This window comes from Sycon ciliatum, chromosome 2, assembly GCF_964019385.1.
Source record: "Sycon ciliatum chromosome 2, ocSycCili1.1, whole genome shotgun sequence".
Classification (NCBI taxonomy): domain Eukaryota; kingdom Metazoa; phylum Porifera; class Calcarea; order Leucosolenida; family Sycettidae; genus Sycon; species Sycon ciliatum.
The window spans coordinates 40,062,425-40,081,231 of record NC_088644.1 but is presented as its reverse complement, the minus strand read 5'-3'; the positions used below and the strand labels follow the sequence as shown (position 1 = coordinate 40,081,231).

Below are 18,807 nucleotides of genomic sequence, written 5' to 3'. Positions count from 1 at the left end.
CTGCTCTTGTCTTGTGCTTTCTAGGAGACGACACGGCCCACTCCCCGTCCAAGGACGCGTGTACCAGCTCGTCAGAACGCTTCCCCGGAGGCCGGTTCCCCGCGAGTCGCCGGTCAAGCCGTGCCAATACCGGCACAACGGCGCTCTCACCGTGAGAACAGCCACGAGGACAGCCCACCCGTCGGATCCTACCCAGGCTCTTCTCCGTCCAGTGTTGGCATGTCCAGAGAGAATCTTCACATGCTGCAGCAGTCAGTAGAGAGTACCTACTCTGCTCACCAGAGGGATTGCGTTGCAAGCCAGATATCCGTGGACAGTTACGGCAGCTCGGTCGATGAGACTCTGTTCCATCCGTCGTCGTTCGACCCGCCGTCTTTTGCACGTGTAGGCGACTTTAAGGACAGACACCTCGGTCAGTGCATACGGTAACATTGTACATGTATATCCTCCTGTATTTCTTCTAATAGACTCCTTTATTTGAGCACTGTTGTCGTATATGAGACACTTAGACCCCCCACCCCAGATGTTCTTCGCAAATATTGTATCATTCCCGAATATTTGTCACTCCCCCCCCCCCCCCCCCCCCCCAACATCCCATATTGTCTATTATTGACCTGGTAAGAAATGTAGGACCAAGTCCTCACAAGTTCACAATGGCTGGAAACTTTAGTCTGTTGTAAATCTGACTTTCATGGCGTTTGGGCCAATCATCATTGACGATAATGATGAGCGTGTGGAGGGTTATGCAATGGCAGCTTTGCTTTGTTAAGACCCAAATCCTTTTTATTCGTTCTTAGTAGGAACCGGAGGTTTTCCTCTGGTGAGAAGGCAGAATTGTGTGTGCTCGAAATGTATTCAAATAAAAGAAAGACACAAACAAACTCAATGTGCGGAAATAGAGCGTCCTGTATGCCCTGCCGTGACCACTTGTTATCTGTCTGTTCCTGTGTGCTTGTGCTATCAACAGATGCTGTCAGCCAACGGACAGTGGATGGCGGTGTAAGTCTTGCGCATTCTGACCAATTTATGTCTCTTTTGATTCAGTTTCGAAGTCTTTTCTCATGGAGTACGTATGAAAGAAACGAGAAGTGCCGTTCTCTTTGTTGGTAGCCTGGCCACCACAACCCCTTGTCCCTCTCCATAACACTGCGTTATTCAACCCTTTGCCCTCTGTAACACCGTGTTATTCAACCCTTGCCCTCTGTAACACTGTCTTCTACCGCTCCTGGAAGAAGTGGTCTCAGGTGCACAGTAGTCAATAGGAGTGTTGGCTGCAGGTAGTATTGCTAGCTGTGTTGAAGTAGGTTGCTGCCTTCAATCATTTGTCGTTTTATGTTGACATGTTCCAAGATACATACGTCTATTTCAATTTGCCTTTGATGTGTCTATTTCTTCTTTCTTTGCCTGTTCCCTTCTCACTGTAGTATGTGCTGGTATCGCGTCAGCCAAGCCGAGATGGTGAGTAGTTAGGTGTAACTTAACTTGGCATTGTGCTGCTGCTGCTACTGGTGGTGGTGCTGCTGCTGCTGCTACTGGTGGTGGTGCTGCTGCTGCTGCTGCTGCTACTGGTGGTGGTGCTGCTGCTGGTGGAGGTGCTGCTGCTGCTGCTGGTGGTGGTGGTGGTGCTGCTGCTGCTGCTGATGGTGCTGGTGCTGCTTTTCTTGGTGCGGCTGCTGCTGCTGCTGCTGTTAGCATTAATGTTGGTGTTGTTGTTGTACCCCTTTTCCTTGTTGTTCCTCTAGCTGTTCCTGTACTCTCTCTCCCCCCCCCCCCCCCCCCCCCCAAATGCTGTATAATGTTTTCTATACAAAGCTTTTGTGCATGAAACGCAGCGTTGCAACAATGGCCTAGCCGGGTGTCTCTGTTCTCTTCTGCCTTTGTGGAATGTTTTGAATATGCAATGTGTGTGTGTGTATGTGTACTTCTTTGTGTATATTTCAGAAGCGCGCTCGTCCAGTGGAAGCTCGCTTGGTCAGTCACCTCGTCTTCCTCACTACATGCGCAGTCACGCTGCAGGTCAGACGGGTACACGGCCCGCCACACAGCCCGTCAGCACTCCTGGTGCCACTCCGTCATCTGTGGGTAGCCACACCGGAGGCTCATCGCCATGGATGCGCCGTCTCCCTGGTGACGGCGGCACGGGCAGCGGCTCCTTGCCCAGGCAGACCAGCGCCAGTGGAAGCCCGTTTGTCCAGCGGCAGTCGTACGAGAGCTCCCATTCGGGCTCCTTTCACAGCCGCCAGGCCGCGGGGCCGTCGGCTGGCAGCAGCGGAGGCAGTGGCGGTGGTATGCGTGCCTATCAAGCCCACCGGAACAGCAGCCGACGCAGTGTTGGCTCCTTCGACGGAGCCTCTCCAGCATCCATGCGCCATGGCGGCGGCGGTGCCAACTCCTTTGACTCCAACCAGGATGCGGCGAGTTCGGCAAGTCCTATTGGACAGTATGTGTCACCATGGAAGCATCGCCAGGACAGCCTTCCACAGCAGCATGCCAGCAGAGCTATGCCGCATCTGGACAGTGATCTACAGCAGATAAGCACCGTAAGAGCACACAGGACTAAGTCAGTGTGGTGGCATGGGTGAAATCAAGAGTACATAACCCCCCAGAGTGTGCAACTCCACTATGGGTGCTGTCCCGACAGAATTTCAAGTTGACGTCATTTTGATGATGCAATGCGCACTGTACACGGATTATCAGACGAATCCGGAACCTGTGGTTGACCGAAGCCGATCGATCCTGTACAAATTATTGCAAAGAAAAACGTGTGATGCGTTGACACCCGTACACTTGTTGTAAATCACTGGTGCAAGGAGCATTGCGTCATAAATAATGACGTCAACTTGAAATTCTGTCGGGACAGCAGGGTATGTGGGAGTTGCACACTCTGGGGGGTTATGTACTCTTGGTGAAATCCTACATCATGCTGGGTTCAGCCATGTGCTTCTAGGCCCTAGTCTAGTACATTGTAGTGAGACCGCTAGTTGTACAGTTTGTTATTGAATGTTGCAGCAGTGCTGGCTCATGCATTGGTCCTATCTCGGTACCTGTCACTACTGCTCCTCTAGTGCAGCATATTACTACAGTATTGTACACGTGTGTGTGTGTGTGTGTGCATTGGCGTGTCGGATCACTATTGCCTGTGCTGTGCCTCGTCTTTGCTCAATGTGTGCATCTGTATTTGTGTGCACGTGTGTGTGTGTGGGTGTGTGCACGTGTGTGTGTGTGGGTGTGTGTGCGTGTGTGCATGTGAATGTGTAAACATTTGGTTTATAAAATGTGCAGAAAATCCTTGAGGAATGCCTGAGTAGGTGTGAACGAGCGCTAACTCTGGGCAACACGGCCCTGGCCATGATCAACTGCAGGGCGAAAGTGTTGGATTCCATCTGCCTACAGGTAACAAAGATTACCAGCTACTTTATTAATTAAGGAATTATGTGTCGCTCCCTACATGGGAGCTCGCGCTTTTCCTGCCGACTTGAATTCTCACTTGACTGACTCACGAGAAGTCCATCGAACCGTCCACTCGGCAAACCTGCAAGAAAGCACCACTCCCTGCTCAATACATGGGCCACAACCAGCTAAAACATGTCTTAGAGTGAAATTTTTCAAATTTTGTTTTCCTCCAGAAAACAGTTCTTGGGACCTTACTTGACCTCTTGAAGGTGATACAGGGCAGAAAAGTAGTCTACAAGTGCCCCAAACACTGCTTTCAAAATAATATGTACTTTGAAATAGAAAATGACAGTTTTCGCACAGTCTGACACAAAGAGACAAACTTAGTGGCTTTTGCGGCGGAGCACAATACAACGGAACTAAAGATGTTGACACAGACTTGAGCATGTCAACGACATCAGTTCAAAGGCATGGCCCAAGTTCTTCCTGGAAAGCAACACGATGCTCTGGGCGGCGTTGCACTTGCATACTCTTTTAATTCTGGCAGTGACACTTTCGATCGTCGCCTGCGCTTCCGAGACTGCGTCAGACGACTCATGAGAGCTGAACGCAAGTAACGCCGTAAGGCAGCCGGTTCGCCGCCTAATGATTATGTACTAGCCCACAACTTGTGCCTCTTCGCTGCTGGAGACGACGGGGACGATTCAGCTTCGCTGTCGACATCAACATCACTGAGAATCCCAACAAATTGTCAGCGTCGCTCTGCAGACCCGCCGCCACGGACTTGCAGGCACCTGAACAAACCTGGGCCATGCCCAGCGATCGTCTGGCCCTGCGAGCTGCTCTAGTATCACTAGATGCGGACATTGTCAGTCTTTGCTCGCCAGCTACTTGAACTAGACCGCCAAACAAGTGTTTGAACAAAATTTGAGAAGATGATCGCCACATCATGAATGAAGTGCAGAGTGAACGCGCTCCAAAAAAACATTTTTTTTCATTTCGTCATTTCCCAACTTTTTTTACGAAACCCCAAAGACATGTTTTAGCTGATCGCGGCCCACATAGTGTTTCGGGGAATTCACCCCTCATCAGTTGAGCTTGAGTAGGCTGAGGAAGATTGTGCCTGAAGAGCACCACTTATATAGTGCTCTCCATGCACAAACATCACCAGGGATACAAACTTACAGAGACACTCCGTTTCCAGCACAACAAACACCTCGTGAACACCAGATAGCGGTGTGAGTCAATGTCGCTCATGGAGGTGCTGAACAAGCGCTGAGGACCGTTGGCCATTCACAACGTTGTTGCCTTCAAACCTTCTAGTTCGCAAGCCCGCGCTGGGGACAACAATGTTATTACTCAACGGGGAAGTACACCCTAAAATGAAAACCTCACGATCACAACATGTAGCGAAAAATGCACTGATCCCAACGGTGAAGGTCCCAGGTTGATCGGAGCAGCCGTTCCAAAGTTTTCACTAAATTTGGTGATATCATGATGACGTCATTAACTTGCCTGGAGTAGGCCATCTCTGTGACCGTGTGATTACCACATTTCCCTGGATCTAAGTCACACCTTTTTCGTGGCACTAAATATTCAAGGGTAAAAAAAATGGGATGCGCTTACAATCAAGCATGACTTACTACCGAAGTCAATATATCCAATCAATATGGCTCAAACCTGAAAATGGGGGTGCGACTTACAATCGACTGTGGCTTATAATCGGGGAAATACGGCAGTCCAGCAATGGCTACAGCAACAGCTTACCAGGGGGTTTCCCGAGCAAGAGCAACAAGTCATTGCATGCACTGTATCACCCTGACTCCGATACTGTTCCGTGTAAATGCACATTGCCAGCAGCTGCACATGTGCTCACTGCTGTACTGAAGTTCAGCATCTATCACTGAGCCTTCCTTCTGCCTCCTGCATTCTGTTTTCTGTGCGTGTACAGGAAAACCCAGACGTCATTTCCGGCTTTCAGAAGCGGTAAGGTTTGTGTTGAATTGCTCAGATGTATCTGCTGACAGTTTGTAGCAACTTTTCTAGCCGCATATGACCGTGTGATTTGTAATGACTTTGCCTTTATGGCTTGTGCCAGCATTAGAAAGCAATGGTGTCTAAAAATGGGGCTGTATCTAATAATAATAATCTGCATCTAACATAATAATCACTCAATCTGCGGACAGCATGCTGTTTCGTTCTTTTTGAACTCATCAGCGCAGCACAGAGGAAATGAGGCCGAACCTGATAGTAATGAAAATAAAAATTTCCAATCAGACCCGAACGTACCTTGCCAGAGTGCTCAAACTGACAAGTCAGTGAGCTCTGCATAACGCAAACAGCAAAGGCACTACCCCACGCAAGAGTGCTCAACTGCTACAAGAGCAGGAGCGCGCTAACATAATAATCATGCGTGTGCTTGGATCTGCTGGCCGATATTGACTGATGTTTGTTTGTTTTTGCAGTGCGGTTGTGGTGTACTGTCTGTGCAAGAAGCTTGCCGTGTACTTGTGCACTCACCTTAACCACTTGAAGAAGGAGTGCCAGTTGGACAGTCAGATCATCTGTCCGGCGTTACAGTCTGGTGAGTGAGTGAGTGAGTGGGTAGGTGAGTGGGTGGGTGGGTGGGTGAGGGGGTGGGTGAGGGGGTGGATGGATGGTTGATTGAGTGGGTGAGTGAGTGAGTGCCTCTGCTACTCCTGCTACTTAGGCTGCTAATGGAGAAGAACTCAAGACGTTGCTTGTGCCATGCCTTGTCATCACGTTGTGTAGCTGTAGTGTTTCGCTGTGTAGGTGCTCTCTAGAGAGAGGAGAATGTTTGAAATCTGGACTGTTCAGTTTTGCTTCCATGTGTCTGCTAGTGCTATGTCAATGGTGTGTCAATGGCAAGGTACCTTAATGTCGCGTATAAAAGCAGGTGCTTACGGCCGTATAAGCCGGGGTTCAAGCCATGCTTCTATTCAAGTTATGCTTCTATTTAAAACATGCTTCTACGTCAACATCATCAGTGTACACTGTGCAGTGCATACTGGCACGTATGTACTGTGCACGTACTTGCACGTGTCTTTGCAGAGAGCGGCTTCTATTCAAATCGTGCTTTGTGTCACGGCGCGCTTCGAAAAACCGGCTTCTATTCGAGTCATGCTTCTGTACAGGTCATGCTTTTATACGCGACACTACGGTATGTCTATCAATACATGCCGTCTCTCACTGGTGCTTCTTCGTGTGTGTGTGTGTGTGTGTGTGTGTGTGTGTGTGTGTGTGTGTGTGTGTGTGTGTGTGTGTGTGTGTGTGTGTGTGTGTGTGTGTGTGTGTGTGTGTTGTGTATAAGTACAGTTGTGAGAGATCTGTATGCACTGCATGCTACTGCCATGGAAAAGAGTGACCGGCTACTGAAGATACTACTGTACAAGGATGTCAGTACTGAGAAGGTAAGGTGATTGCTGCTGCTGCTGCTGCTGCTGCTGCTGCTACTGCTGCTGGTGTCATGTGCATATACATCATGTGTGCGTGGATGCTTCAAGTGATGGGCTTTGCACTCCCTTTCCACTTCTGAGTCCATCCGTCTGTTAAACTATTGTCAAGCGTCCCCAACCCTACCAGTGTGCAACTCTGAGCTGTGGGTGCTCTGGGAGCTATGGGTGCTCTGGGAGCTATGGGTGCTCTGCGCGCCACACTGCCGTCATATCACATACGTAGTGAAATGACCATGAAGCTGTCTGGATTTTAGTTTCCTACGGTTTAGCCGCAACAATGGGGGGGGGGGGGGGGGGGGGGAGTCCAAAGGAGGTGCCTGTGCGTGCACAACGCATCACGCGCAAACCCACCTGAAGTCTCCGAGGAAACTTCAAAGCAGATTTGGAAGCAGGAAACCGTGGCAGATCAATAATGACGCCATGGCTCACAGTCCGTTGCTACGTACTAATGTGAGCAGTGTGCCACGCCAGGCCCCATACTAGTATGCAGAGTGGCACACTCTTGGGGTTATGTACTCTTGCTAGTGTCTTGCTGCCACCATGACTGAAGACTGGAGGTGCTGTGTGAGAGCAGGATACTAGCACTTGACCTGATACACTGACTCATGTAACGTGAGAGAACGTATTCTGCTGCTTGACTTCCCTCATGAACATATTATTCTTGTTTTATAGTAAAACCTGTCAAGGCGACCACCTGTTCGAATAGACTACTGGGACCAGGATCAAGGGATGCGATTTCCAGTCGAATTACCCTGGATAAGGAGACCGCCTGGTAGCAGAGACCACATGTTGAAAGTCCCTAGATAGAGCGTTAGTCTTATAGGCAATTCACACGACAGGCACTTGCACGTTTTACAGGGAGTGACATACGAGAAAAGTGACTGTGTCGATTCACACAGCTGCACTTGACGACAGACACGTTTGCATTGTTGAATGCTTCACCGACCAGTAGCCATGGGTATTTCAAATTTTCAAAACACGCATACAATAATTATCATGTTCTAAAGCGCCGCGTAAAAAATCAAGTCTTGTTTCGCGCTTTTTGGTGTAAATGTACTCGTGAAAGTGGGTGAAAGTGGGCCCCCAGCTCGCTTGCACTTTTCAGCTACTTTCAGCCACTTTTCTCGTTCACAGGTAAAATACCATAGCAACGTTCCGGTGCACGTGGATTTGCCTGTCGTGTGAATACCCTATTAGGCAAGGTTCACTGTAGTTTCATGCTGTGCTATGTGCAGGTGTCGGCAGAGGAGGAGGTTTACCAGTATGCCCTGCTCAAGGTGTGTACTCAACTAGCTACTTTGTGTGCTTGTTATTGCATGTATGGTATCCCCTGTGTACTTGTCTTCTCGCTGGGTAGACATACTCCACTGTGATGGTATCCCCTGTGTACTTGTCTTCTCGCTGGGTAGACATACTCCACTGTGATGGTATCCCCTGTGTACTTGTCTTCTCGCTGGGTAGACATACTCCACTGTGATGGTATCCCCTGTGTACTTGTCTTCTCGCTGGGTAGACATACTCCACTGTGATGGTATCCCCTGTGTACTTGTCTTCTCGCTGGGTAGACATACTCCACTGTGATGGTATCCCCTGTGTACTTGTCTTCTCGCTGGGTAGACATACTCCACTGTGATGGTATCCCCTGTGTACTTGTCTTCTCGCTGGGTAGACATACTCCACTGTGATGGTATCCCCTGTGTACTTGTCTTCTCGCTGGGTAGACATACTCCACTGTGATGGTATCCCCTGTGTACTTGTCTTCTCGCTGTGTAGACATACTCCACTGTGATGGTATCCCCTGTGTACTTGTCTTCTCGCTGTGTAGACATACTCCACTGTGATGGTATCCCCTGTGTACTTGTCTTCTCGCTGTGTAGACATACTCCACTGTGATGGTATCCCCTGTGTACTTGTCTTCTCGCTGGGTAGACATACTCCACTGTGATGGTATCCCCTGTGTACTTGTCTTCTCGCTGTGTAGACATACTCCACTGTGATGGTATCCCCTGCATACTTGTCTTCTCGCAGGGTAGACATACTCCACTGTGATGGTATCCCCTGTGTACTTGTCTTCTCGCTGGGCAGACATACTCCACTGTGATGGTATCCCCTGCATACTTGTCTTCTCGCAGGGTAGACATACTCCACTGTGATGGTATCCCCTGTGTACTTGTCTTCTCGCTGGGTAGACATACTCCACTGTGATGGTATCCCCTGCGTACTTGTCTTCTCGCTGGGTAGACATACTCCACTGTGGCCAGTGTGTAGGGTTTTACATCGACCATGACCGCTACAATGACCAACCAGACCGCAACGAAGTTGGGGCCGAATAGAGAGAGAGAGAGAGAGAGAGAGAGAGAGAGAGAGAGAGAGAGAGAGAGAGAGAGAGAGAGAGAGAGAGAGAGAGAGAGAGAGAGAGAGAGAGAGAGAGAGAGAGAGAGAGAGAGAGAGAGAGAGAGAGAGAGAGAGAGAGAGAGAGAGAGAGAGCTTATTTTCTTTCCGTCGAAAATGCAGTGGCCATTTCTATCGAATCATGTACAAAAATTGAAAAATGCATGCACGCAAGTCATCACAAGTGTGTGTTTTCTTGTGTGCGCGTCAGGCGTCAGGCCTGTGTGTATTTGTGTGCTGCACTTGTCCTCTACTTACACTGCCTTCTGTCATCTTTCTTCTCCTATGTGCTGCAGTTATCAAACGCTACTTCTGATATGAGGTTCATTGGCCGGGTAAGTCATCGCAACCACTCCCTGGATGTTGCTGTTTGGTATTCTGTTACACCAGCAAAGTAATTTGGCAGCTGAAGAACTCTGTGTCTACTTGCGATGCAAGTATAGGCAGGTCCCAGTCAGGTCAGGTCAGGTCCCAGTCAGGTGACTGGAGAACTCTGGGTGTGTGAAACTCTGCAGCATCAATGCGAGTAGATTGTCGTGCATTTCTGGCACAGTTTGACCAAAGCCTTGTACAGGTCCACTCTAGTTAGTAGTAGAAAACCCGGGGGGGGGGGGGGGGATTCACCTTTTTTTTTAATCCCCGAGATACAATCTCGTATCTGTACAGGCACGTACGATGGTACACATTATATGAGTGGATTTCGGACCGTTGTCTTCTAATGTACGATCAACTTTGCGTATAACGACACTTGGCGGGGCATCAGAAAGGCGTCCTTATTCGCGAAGTGTCGTTACACCCGAAGTCTCATTAGGCCAAAACAAAAAATAGGCTTGTTTCCGGTCGGCAACCCCTCAAAAAGGAGACTCGGTCGGCCGGAATGAAACTTTTTTTGGATACCTTTTTTTTGGTTCCTCAATCGTTGTGCCAACTTGTGGTATTGATGGTCAAGATCACCTACACATGTAAATTGTACATATATCATGGCAAGGATCAATGTCAAAGTTGACTGACTCACTGTTCTTGTACAGCATGTGGTGTATTCCTGTTTTCGTACATACTGAGAAATCAAGCAAACAGTTCGAGTCTTTCCAGCTCCGTTATTCTAGCTCGTATCGACCCCGGAGGTTTTCGAGCCGACAGCTGAGAATCTCTGCTAGTGCTACCTTGTAGCTGTTTCGATTGTGGAATTCGGTTGAGATTTGACTGAGTTATGACTCGTTGAGTGCACTTGCACACGTGGCATTGCCACCGTTTGTATACATTTGGGACCAAAAAAAAGTTTCAGAATTTGGGAAAAAGTGGCCCGGTCGGGCGACCGGAAACAAGGTCATTATTTGTTTTGGCCTTATATGTATTCAGTTCGATGGGACTTTGTGATGGACATGGGAAATGCTGTCGTTATTCGCGAATTGTGGTTCTATCCGCAGTCGTTATTAGCGTGTAGTTGACTGTAGTCTGTATTGTATTGTACCCGATGTCATGTTAATGGGTGTAGACTGTAGACCTGTACCATGATAACATATACTTTGAACGACTGTTACTACTATCATACTATTGTACAGTTGTGGGTGATGACATCCAGACCGATACATGTAGTGGTAAGCGTCCCAAACTGATTTTCGAGGATGTTGTCTATGGGCGCGAGGCCACGTGTCCTTCAGCGCTGCATTGGACATTTGGTCCAGTTTCCAACTTTCCCCTGGCGACAACCGTAGCCCTGCATTGATCTACTGTGTTATTTGTGTTTGTGTGTGTGTGTGTGTACACGTGTATGCATGTGGGTGTGGGTGTGTGCACGTGGGTGTGGGTGTGTGCACGTGTGTGGGTGTGTGGGTGCTCTGGTGTCTTGTGTATCAGGGCTGCAAGGGCAGGCTTGAGCAGGAGATTTCTCAAGTTGTTGACTTGACCCTGTACCTATTGGACAGCTATAGTATCATGCACTCCCAGGGAATCGTCAGTAGCGACCTGTACCGCTATCAGAATACCATTGGCGATCGTATCCACTCCTACCGCTGCCACTAATGCTGCTGCTGCTGCTGTGACGATGTCACCTGTGTGTGTGTGTGTGTGTGTGTGTGTGTGTGTGTATGTGTGTGTGTGTGTGTATGTGTGTGTGTGTGTGTGTGTGTATGTGTGTGTGTGTGTGTATGTGTGTGTGTGTGTGTGTGTGTGTGTGTGTGTATGTGTGTGTGTGTGTGTATGTGTATGTGTGTGTGTGTATGTGTGTGTGTGTGTGTGTGTGTGTGTGCATGTGCTTATGAATTTATCTCGGGGGTCGTCTCAAAAGTTTTTTTGTCGTCCCTGAAACGAACATCCTTCATTCGAGGGAGGGGGTCGCAAAGATCGCAAGTCAACCAACACTCTACACATATGTGGCTTGTGTCAGCCAGCATAGCAAATTGCATTCATTACCTTTCCGAGTATAAAGTGAACGATGTTCCTTTCAGGGACAACAAAGAAAGCTTTTTGCTCCGACCCCGTGCACGTCCGTGCATGTGTTTGTGCGTTTTTGCTGGCAAGTGCCTGTATATGTCTTGGCCCAGTATCTTGGTTGAGATAGCCATCATGCACGTGTATACAGTACTTGTTAAGTAGCACAATGCAAGGCCAGGGTGTAACGTGACCTTCTAAATAATGCTGGTGATGGATATTTTGCCAGTGCAATCAACAGCTGTTCTAGGAATGGGGAATAGGCCTCGGGATCTATTCCAACCAGGCTTGTTTGGCCTCGGGATCTATTCCAACCAGGCTTGTTTGGCCTCGGGATCTATTCCAACCAGGCTTGTTTGGCCTCGGGATCTCTTCCAACCAGGCTTGTTTCGCCTCGGGATCTATTCCAACCAGGCTTGCTTCACCTCGGGATCTATTCTAACCAGGCTTGTTTGGCAACCAGTAATACTTCCATTTATGTCCGCACAAAGTTCAGACCTGTGTAGCACTGATCCCTCTTGATAAGGAGACCGGCTTGTATTCCGAACAAGCATCTTCTCTACATTGATCATTGCATATCCTAGTACAGCAGCCTGCGTATTGATCTATGTAAAATGTAAAATACAGCTTGCCTTTTAGCCCGGCAACTTGCTTGCAGCATTCTTCCTACTCTCTGACGTTTGTCGGATATCCTATCATCTTTTCCTTGACCCGCCTCTCCTTCAGTACGGAAAGTCGCTTTGGCCAAACTAGAGACCCTGGCAACATGATAGGAACCATGCTTGCTAGTGACACCGCGTTCTTTGGACTTTGACCACCACCACGTGCAGTTCATCTGCATCTCAAACGTTGTTTTTCGTGTAGTCTTTCAAGCAGACGTATCCGGCTGGCTTCATCGTCTCGGCACATTTATCAGTGCTCTGTGTGCTTGTTCTGCATGTCTGTGCTATCTAGAGGGAGTATTGTGTGCGTGTATATATGTGTGTGTGTATATATGTGTGTGTGTGTGTGTGTGTACGTGTGTGTGTGTGTGCATGTGTGTGCGTGCGTGCGTGCGTGTGTGTGTGTGTGTGTGTGTGTGTGTGTGTATCTCTGTGTGTATATCTCTGTGTGTCGGTGTGTGTGTGCACACACCCGTGCGGGTGTGTGTGTGTGTGTGTTAGTATTGTGTCTGTATGTTAGATTGTCTGCTGGGCAGTGAACAATACATGCAAGATTAGGCTGCTTTCGTTTTCTAGGCTAGCACTAGGGAGTAGGGAGTAGGGAGTAGGGACTGTCTTCTTTGTGAATAGTGCTGTGCTGACTCATAGCACCGTGCCACGGCTGTGGTTGACCTTTTTATGAGTTACACTGGCAAGGTAACACCTTGCCCTGATACCTCCTACATGTCTTTGCTTGCAACAGAATTCTATTACCCAGAGTGGGCACAGTTCTTTTTGCGGCACCTCAGCAGTTTTATTGGCGCACTATCACATTAAATTTTATGATGAGGTTGATTGCTCCAACGAGAAACACACCCTTCCTGCCGAACTTGACACTTGACTGACTCAGGACTGCCATCCAGAGCACACGGCAGTGCGCAAGTTCGGCAGGAAGCGTGTGTTCCTCGTTGGAGCAACCAACTTCATCACTAATACCGCCGAAGTTGCAATTTTTACATTACACTCACATAATTATGTTATCTTTACCAGTGCCGTGCTGTTCAGCCCGTGTCAATGCTCTTATCTTTATTCGCTCTTCTATCCCAGATGATGTCCAGTCTGTTTGTTGGCCTGCTGCAAGCCTAAGTCATGCTTGCTTTCCGTGACGTATCTTTCGTGTTGATGTTCATTTTTAAGTATCTTTTTCTTTCTCATGCCAGTCACGATGTGACAGCGTCATTATGAGACGTTCTACACTTTCGATTTCGAAACCTTGCCGCATATATTGTGCTTTTAATAATACCAAAGTGCATTTTGTTCTACCGTGTTTCCACGCTTTTCTCAGCTGCAATTGTGTATTCCAGGACTGCTCTCTCTCTCTCTCTCTCTTGTCAGTGCTTCCAACTCTCTTTCTCAGTATGCCAGTACTCTCTAATAGAATGTAGTCCTCTCACCAACCATCAACTATGGTCAGTCTTAGAATGGACTTGGTCCTTTTTTTTCTTTTCTATATACCATGGTGTTGAAGTTCTTTCTATCTAGAGAGCGAGTGCCTTGGTCGGGGACGTATTTTCCTTTTCTTCATCGTACCGACGTACTCACAGCAGAACACTCATCTTTTTAGGTGTTTGTTTTCTACTCTCTCAATGCTGAGCTGCTCAGTTACCATGGGCACTGGAGATAAAACTTTGCAGTTCAAAAAATGCGAAAATCAAATCGCTGCGTTTGTTGTGTGTGTCGGTGTGCGCACTTATACCTGTCTGCACCATATCTTGTGCCAGGTAGGGTGATGGCACGTGTATGCCTGAAACCACGGTGGTCTTATTGCATGTAATGTTCTCTATCCCTCCCTTTCTCTATCTCTCTATCTAGCTATCTATCTATCTCTTTCTCTCTCTCTTTCTCTCTTTCTCTCTCTCTCTCTCTCTCTCTCTCTCTCTCTCTCTCTCTCTCTCTCTCTCTCTCTCTCTCTCTCTCTCTCTCTCACACACACACACATACACACACACACACACACACACACACACACACACACACACACACACACACACACACACCACTTCTTTGCAGCAGTTCATTGAAAGGTCTAATCAATTAAAAAAATCAGTATAAAGCTCCTTGCATACCTACTATAATCATTCTGAAGTCACAAAGTATGTAATGGACTCACTAACATTGTTCTATAGATTCATACTGTATCAAGCGGCACGGCCAAGCCCGCAATAATTATGGGAAATAGGTCTCTGGGGTACGTTAGTGGGGACATGCAACAAGCAGTAGACAAGTCCACAGCTACAAATATAGGAGTTCAACATCGAAATATCGGTTACATATATACATGTACATTCTGTTTGATTGCTGTGTAAGAAGTATCGCGTCACGTGTGCAGAATTCAACAGCATTACGTAGTGGTGATATCTGTAGACTAGTAGTACGGCAGCAACAGCTAGACCGTTCTCGACGTAAAACACCTTGTTTGTTGCTCTCAACAAGAAAGAAGTCTTCATCGATGAAACAGACCAGTGATTCGTTGATGGATTCAGTGACCAAACATGATTCTTCCATACAAGACATTTGAGATCTGAGATTTGTACACGCCGACTACCAAAGGAAAGGTGTTCAACACCATAGTAAGCATGCAGTGGATTGCTGCCCCCTAATCATCCGGAGAAGCCAGCATCTGCTGCGGAGGTCGCAGATCCACCTGGTAGCGGAAATCAGTTTCGTAGCGCACCCACTTTTTGATGGGCTTCCTGGGTGTTGGCGTGATTTTCAGCCCCCACACTTGAGCACCACTGACGCAAGATCCCACCACTTGGTAGCGAAGCATTGCGGTCTGATTGACAAAGTCAGTCTTGGTCATGCCCGGCTGGACTTGGAAGTGGCAGGACAGTGCAACGCGCGCACCGGCTTGCGGTGGAAACTTGTCCATGCGCCACACGATGGCGCTGTTCTCCGGCTCGTACTTTGCTGTGCCAAACGAAGCTGTATGTGCGAGAGGGAAACAAACATGTGCACACACACACACACACAAGACATGTACATGTATGTGTGAGAGAGAATGACCCTGCATGGGTGTGTCTGTGGGAGTCTGGTATGCGGAAACGCCTTTCCAATCCTGGGAATCAGCAGATGCGTACAGATATACTTCAAAGAAGGGCTTCCCATGTATTTACAGTGAAACCTGTCAAAGGCAACCACTCAAGGGACTTTCAAAACATGAGATCCATGAGCACAAGCGGTCTCCTTATCCAGATTCATTAGAGTGGAAGCAACATCCCCTGGTCCTAGCAAAAGTAAATGAGCAGTCCCACGAATGTGTGCAGCTCTGCAGATTGGTTTCTCAAACGGTGAAAACATATAATGTGCTCCGGGTACGTTTTGTACTACGTAAAACAAAGGCCAGCGTGCGCGGAATCTGAACGTCAGCCATGATCATGCTGATGACCATAAAAGCTAGGTGGGTTCCCAGTGCTATTTTTATTACTCCACTGCTCGCTAAAGCTGGGCTGGGAAAGTACAACGTGAACACTGCACCACATATTGTGAGTTTTCGCCATGGACAGACCGGAGCTTCTCTACTCTTGCTCCTAGTTGTAGGGGTCCTCTAAAGCAGGTGGTCCTCTTGCCAGAGTGGTCGGCCCGACAGGTTTGACTTTACATCTAACGTTGGTTGGAGAAGCAACGTTTCTCCTCACTGTCCCCCTGGAGAGCGCACGTTGAATTGCATATGGTGTGTCAAGCAGGTGTTCGGGTGGTTGGTTAACACGTAGCTTCCATCGACACGGGCACTGAGCTGATGCAAGTACTGGGCCAAGACAGCACTGGGCCGTCAACTGCAATGGCTGAACTGCGCTTTGACCTACTTCGAAGTACATTTTTTTGTTTTTTGTTTTTGATTTATTTAAGTTTGTTGTCTCAACAGTACAATGTACAACTGCTAAGAGGGTCGAACAGAAAACAAAATAACTGAGGGTCATCAGAAAGGGAGTGAGGGAGAAAAACCAATACCTTCTAGGGTAGCGTGTGGAGTGCTTCTCTCGGAGCGCAGTCCCACAGCATTGTCACCGGACTTGACGCTGCGATAGCCAAACAACGGCACACGCTTGACCAGTATGTTGTGCCAGCTGCCGGGCACCGGGAAGTGCCACTCGACCTTCTCGATGGCGTGTCGCACCCGACCGGCGTGTGGCTGAAGCTCCAGTCGCACGTGCGTGTTGACAATGTCCGCTACTAACTCGATGTTCAGGTTTGTCACACGCAGTGGCGGGGGAAGACTGCCACCCACCTGAAACATCAGATCACAACACCAGATGGTCATAACTCACATCAGTATCATGCATGTCTTCTTGTTGGCCTGTGAAGTACTAATACTGTGGAAGACTGAGCTCTCACTCACCTGCACTTTCATCACCCATCGGCTCACACACTAGCTTCATTCTACAGTAAAACCTAATTTAAAAGCGTCCTATGGTACTAACGACCACCTAATGTCAATGGCAATTCTGTATAGAAACCAGGGGTGAAACGAACATGGATTTCCCCTTAAAATGAACCTTCTTTATCATAACGAACGAACATGCGAATATGTTCTGTAAGAGACTTCAATTTTCATGATTTACTGTCCGGGCTTTAATGTGTGGTGCACAACCAAATTCTGTACCAGCTATGGTCGACATTCATCAGCTGCCCCCTCCCCCCCCCCCCCCCCATGCCACACATGGAACTGATATGATCTCATATACGTGCACACACTTAGATGAAGTGCATTCGTGCGCGTATAACGCATCCAAACACTACACAGCAATGCAAAAGGACAGCACTTTTTCAAGTCCTGTCATTTTTCATGCATGCAGTACGCATTTTCCATACAGAACGAATCATTCGAATATTCGTTTAGCTAAACGGAACATTAAGACTATAATCCATGACGTACCTTGAAGCGCAACGCCTCGTAGCGCACGCCCTCCATGCACTGGAAGTTGAGCTCCAGGTCCTTCGTGTAGGACTCCTTGTTGATGGTCGGGTGCAGCTGCACGTCCGTCATGTGGATGGTAGACGTGTGCGGAGGCATAGTGACACAGCCCTTGGCGGTGCGTCGCCGGTGATCCACCATCTTGGTGTCGTTGATGATCATGCTGCACTCGGGCATGCCCGTCAGGAAGCCATGAACCATGGTGTGCACCGTCGATGTCCGTGCCTTCATGGCTCCATAGCAGTCCATCTGCACAGGCACAACACATGCAAACACACGGACAGGAATCGTACTGAGTATGGCAGTGAAATATGGACCCCTGAGGTGACACTCACCTAAACTCTATCCTCTTCGCCATTGGCCCAAAAGAATGAGTTTGCTTTATTGGTGCCTAGAAGGAAGACCTTTATATTGCTTTCCTTCTTCTCCAGTGAATTCATCCTAAACCATCACCCAAACTCTTTGATGGCTCAAACGTGCAGTTTTTTCTACATAGCATAGCAAAAACAATTGTTTATCTCATTTTGTACTATCAGTGCATTCCTTCCTTGCCACATTGGAGAGTGGAGATGCAAAGGACATGGGGTTAGTAATTCATAGAAAAGAAAAGGACCAATGAAGAAGGAAGAAAGATTGTGGGAGTATTGTATCGGAATTGATTGAAGAGAAGGATTCAGTGCAAATGTTCCTCACCATAACTATGCAGCGGTCAATTAGGTCGACAAAGATCTCGTTCTTGCTGAACCTTGATCGCTGGTAGAGCTGTAATGGTAACTTGCGTATCGAATTGAGAACATCACTTACAAAACTCTCCAAGAGAAGCAGATCATAGCTGCCAAGCTGCAATACACACGCACGCACATGCACACATACGCATACCACACGCATATCAGTGCACATGCACGCAGACAGTCAAACTCTCTTCACAGTTGCATGGAATGGTGGTGAGTGCAGGGTTGGGGTTGGGGGGGGGGGGGAGGGGGGGGGGGAGAACTGCCCGGGGGGGGGGGGGAGCACTGCCCAGGGGGGGAGCACTCCCCAGGGGGGGGGGGGGAGAACTGCCCAGGTACAGCACCTTCATGGCCTCTTCTCACTGCGGGTAACACTATCAAACCAAGGTGGATCTTGAAGGTCACACCCCACTGCTGGCACACCCAGCTTACATCCATGCAGCCTATATTGCTGTCAAGTAAGGCCGAGTTACCTTCAGCACTGTTGCCTTGATGGGCTCATGGGTAACGGCAAACATGTTCTTGAGTGATCGACGCTCTTCATGGTTGTGGACCTGCAGCTTGATTGTGTGAAGCCGTACTCGACTATCTGAGTCAACGCGCCGTCGCTCAATCGTTGTGAACGCCATCTCGTGCCGCAGCGTTATCTCAGCCAGTGACTGGGTTTCAAAGAACCCTTGCTGCTGCTGTTGTCCACCTGTGCGATTGTCATCTGACAATCAGTGCAGATCAGAAGCATAGCATTGGTAGAGACTACATTCAGATCGGCT

General features: G+C 48.4%; 2 protein-coding genes across 2 annotated transcripts in view; one reads left to right on the top strand and one right to left on the bottom strand.

Annotated features, from left to right (window-relative positions):
* The window catches only part of LOC135810076 (serine/threonine-protein kinase ULK1-like), a 31,623-nt gene extending 17,576 nt beyond the window's left edge, over window positions 1-14,047 (top strand). Inside the window, exons 14-25 of the mRNA XM_065323544.1 lie at window positions 25-412; window positions 968-999; window positions 1,425-1,458; window positions 1,942-2,540; window positions 3,283-3,393; window positions 5,345-5,379; window positions 5,859-5,977; window positions 6,730-6,824; window positions 8,105-8,146; window positions 9,557-9,595; window positions 11,118-11,256; window positions 12,417-14,047. Of these exons, the coding sequence (XP_065179616.1) occupies window positions 25-412; window positions 968-999; window positions 1,425-1,458; window positions 1,942-2,540; window positions 3,283-3,393; window positions 5,345-5,379; window positions 5,859-5,977; window positions 6,730-6,824; window positions 8,105-8,146; window positions 9,557-9,595; window positions 11,118-11,256; window positions 12,417-12,460 (1,677 nt within the window). The 3' untranslated portion in view covers window positions 12,461-14,047. The remainder of the gene's footprint in view (window positions 1-24; window positions 413-967; window positions 1,000-1,424; window positions 1,459-1,941; window positions 2,541-3,282; window positions 3,394-5,344; window positions 5,380-5,858; window positions 5,978-6,729; window positions 6,825-8,104; window positions 8,147-9,556; window positions 9,596-11,117; window positions 11,257-12,416) is intronic.
* A 361-nt stretch (window positions 14,048-14,408) lies between these two features.
* Window positions 14,409-18,807, bottom strand: part of LOC135810077 (stonin-1-like) — a gene marked incomplete in the record, with an annotated part of 28,797 nt that continues 24,398 nt past the window's right edge. Inside the window, 5 exon segments of the mRNA XM_065323545.1 lie at window positions 14,409-15,316; window positions 16,343-16,619; window positions 17,268-17,555; window positions 18,000-18,146; window positions 18,511-18,749. Of these exon segments, the coding sequence (XP_065179617.1) occupies window positions 14,988-15,316; window positions 16,343-16,619; window positions 17,268-17,555; window positions 18,000-18,146; window positions 18,511-18,749 (1,280 nt within the window).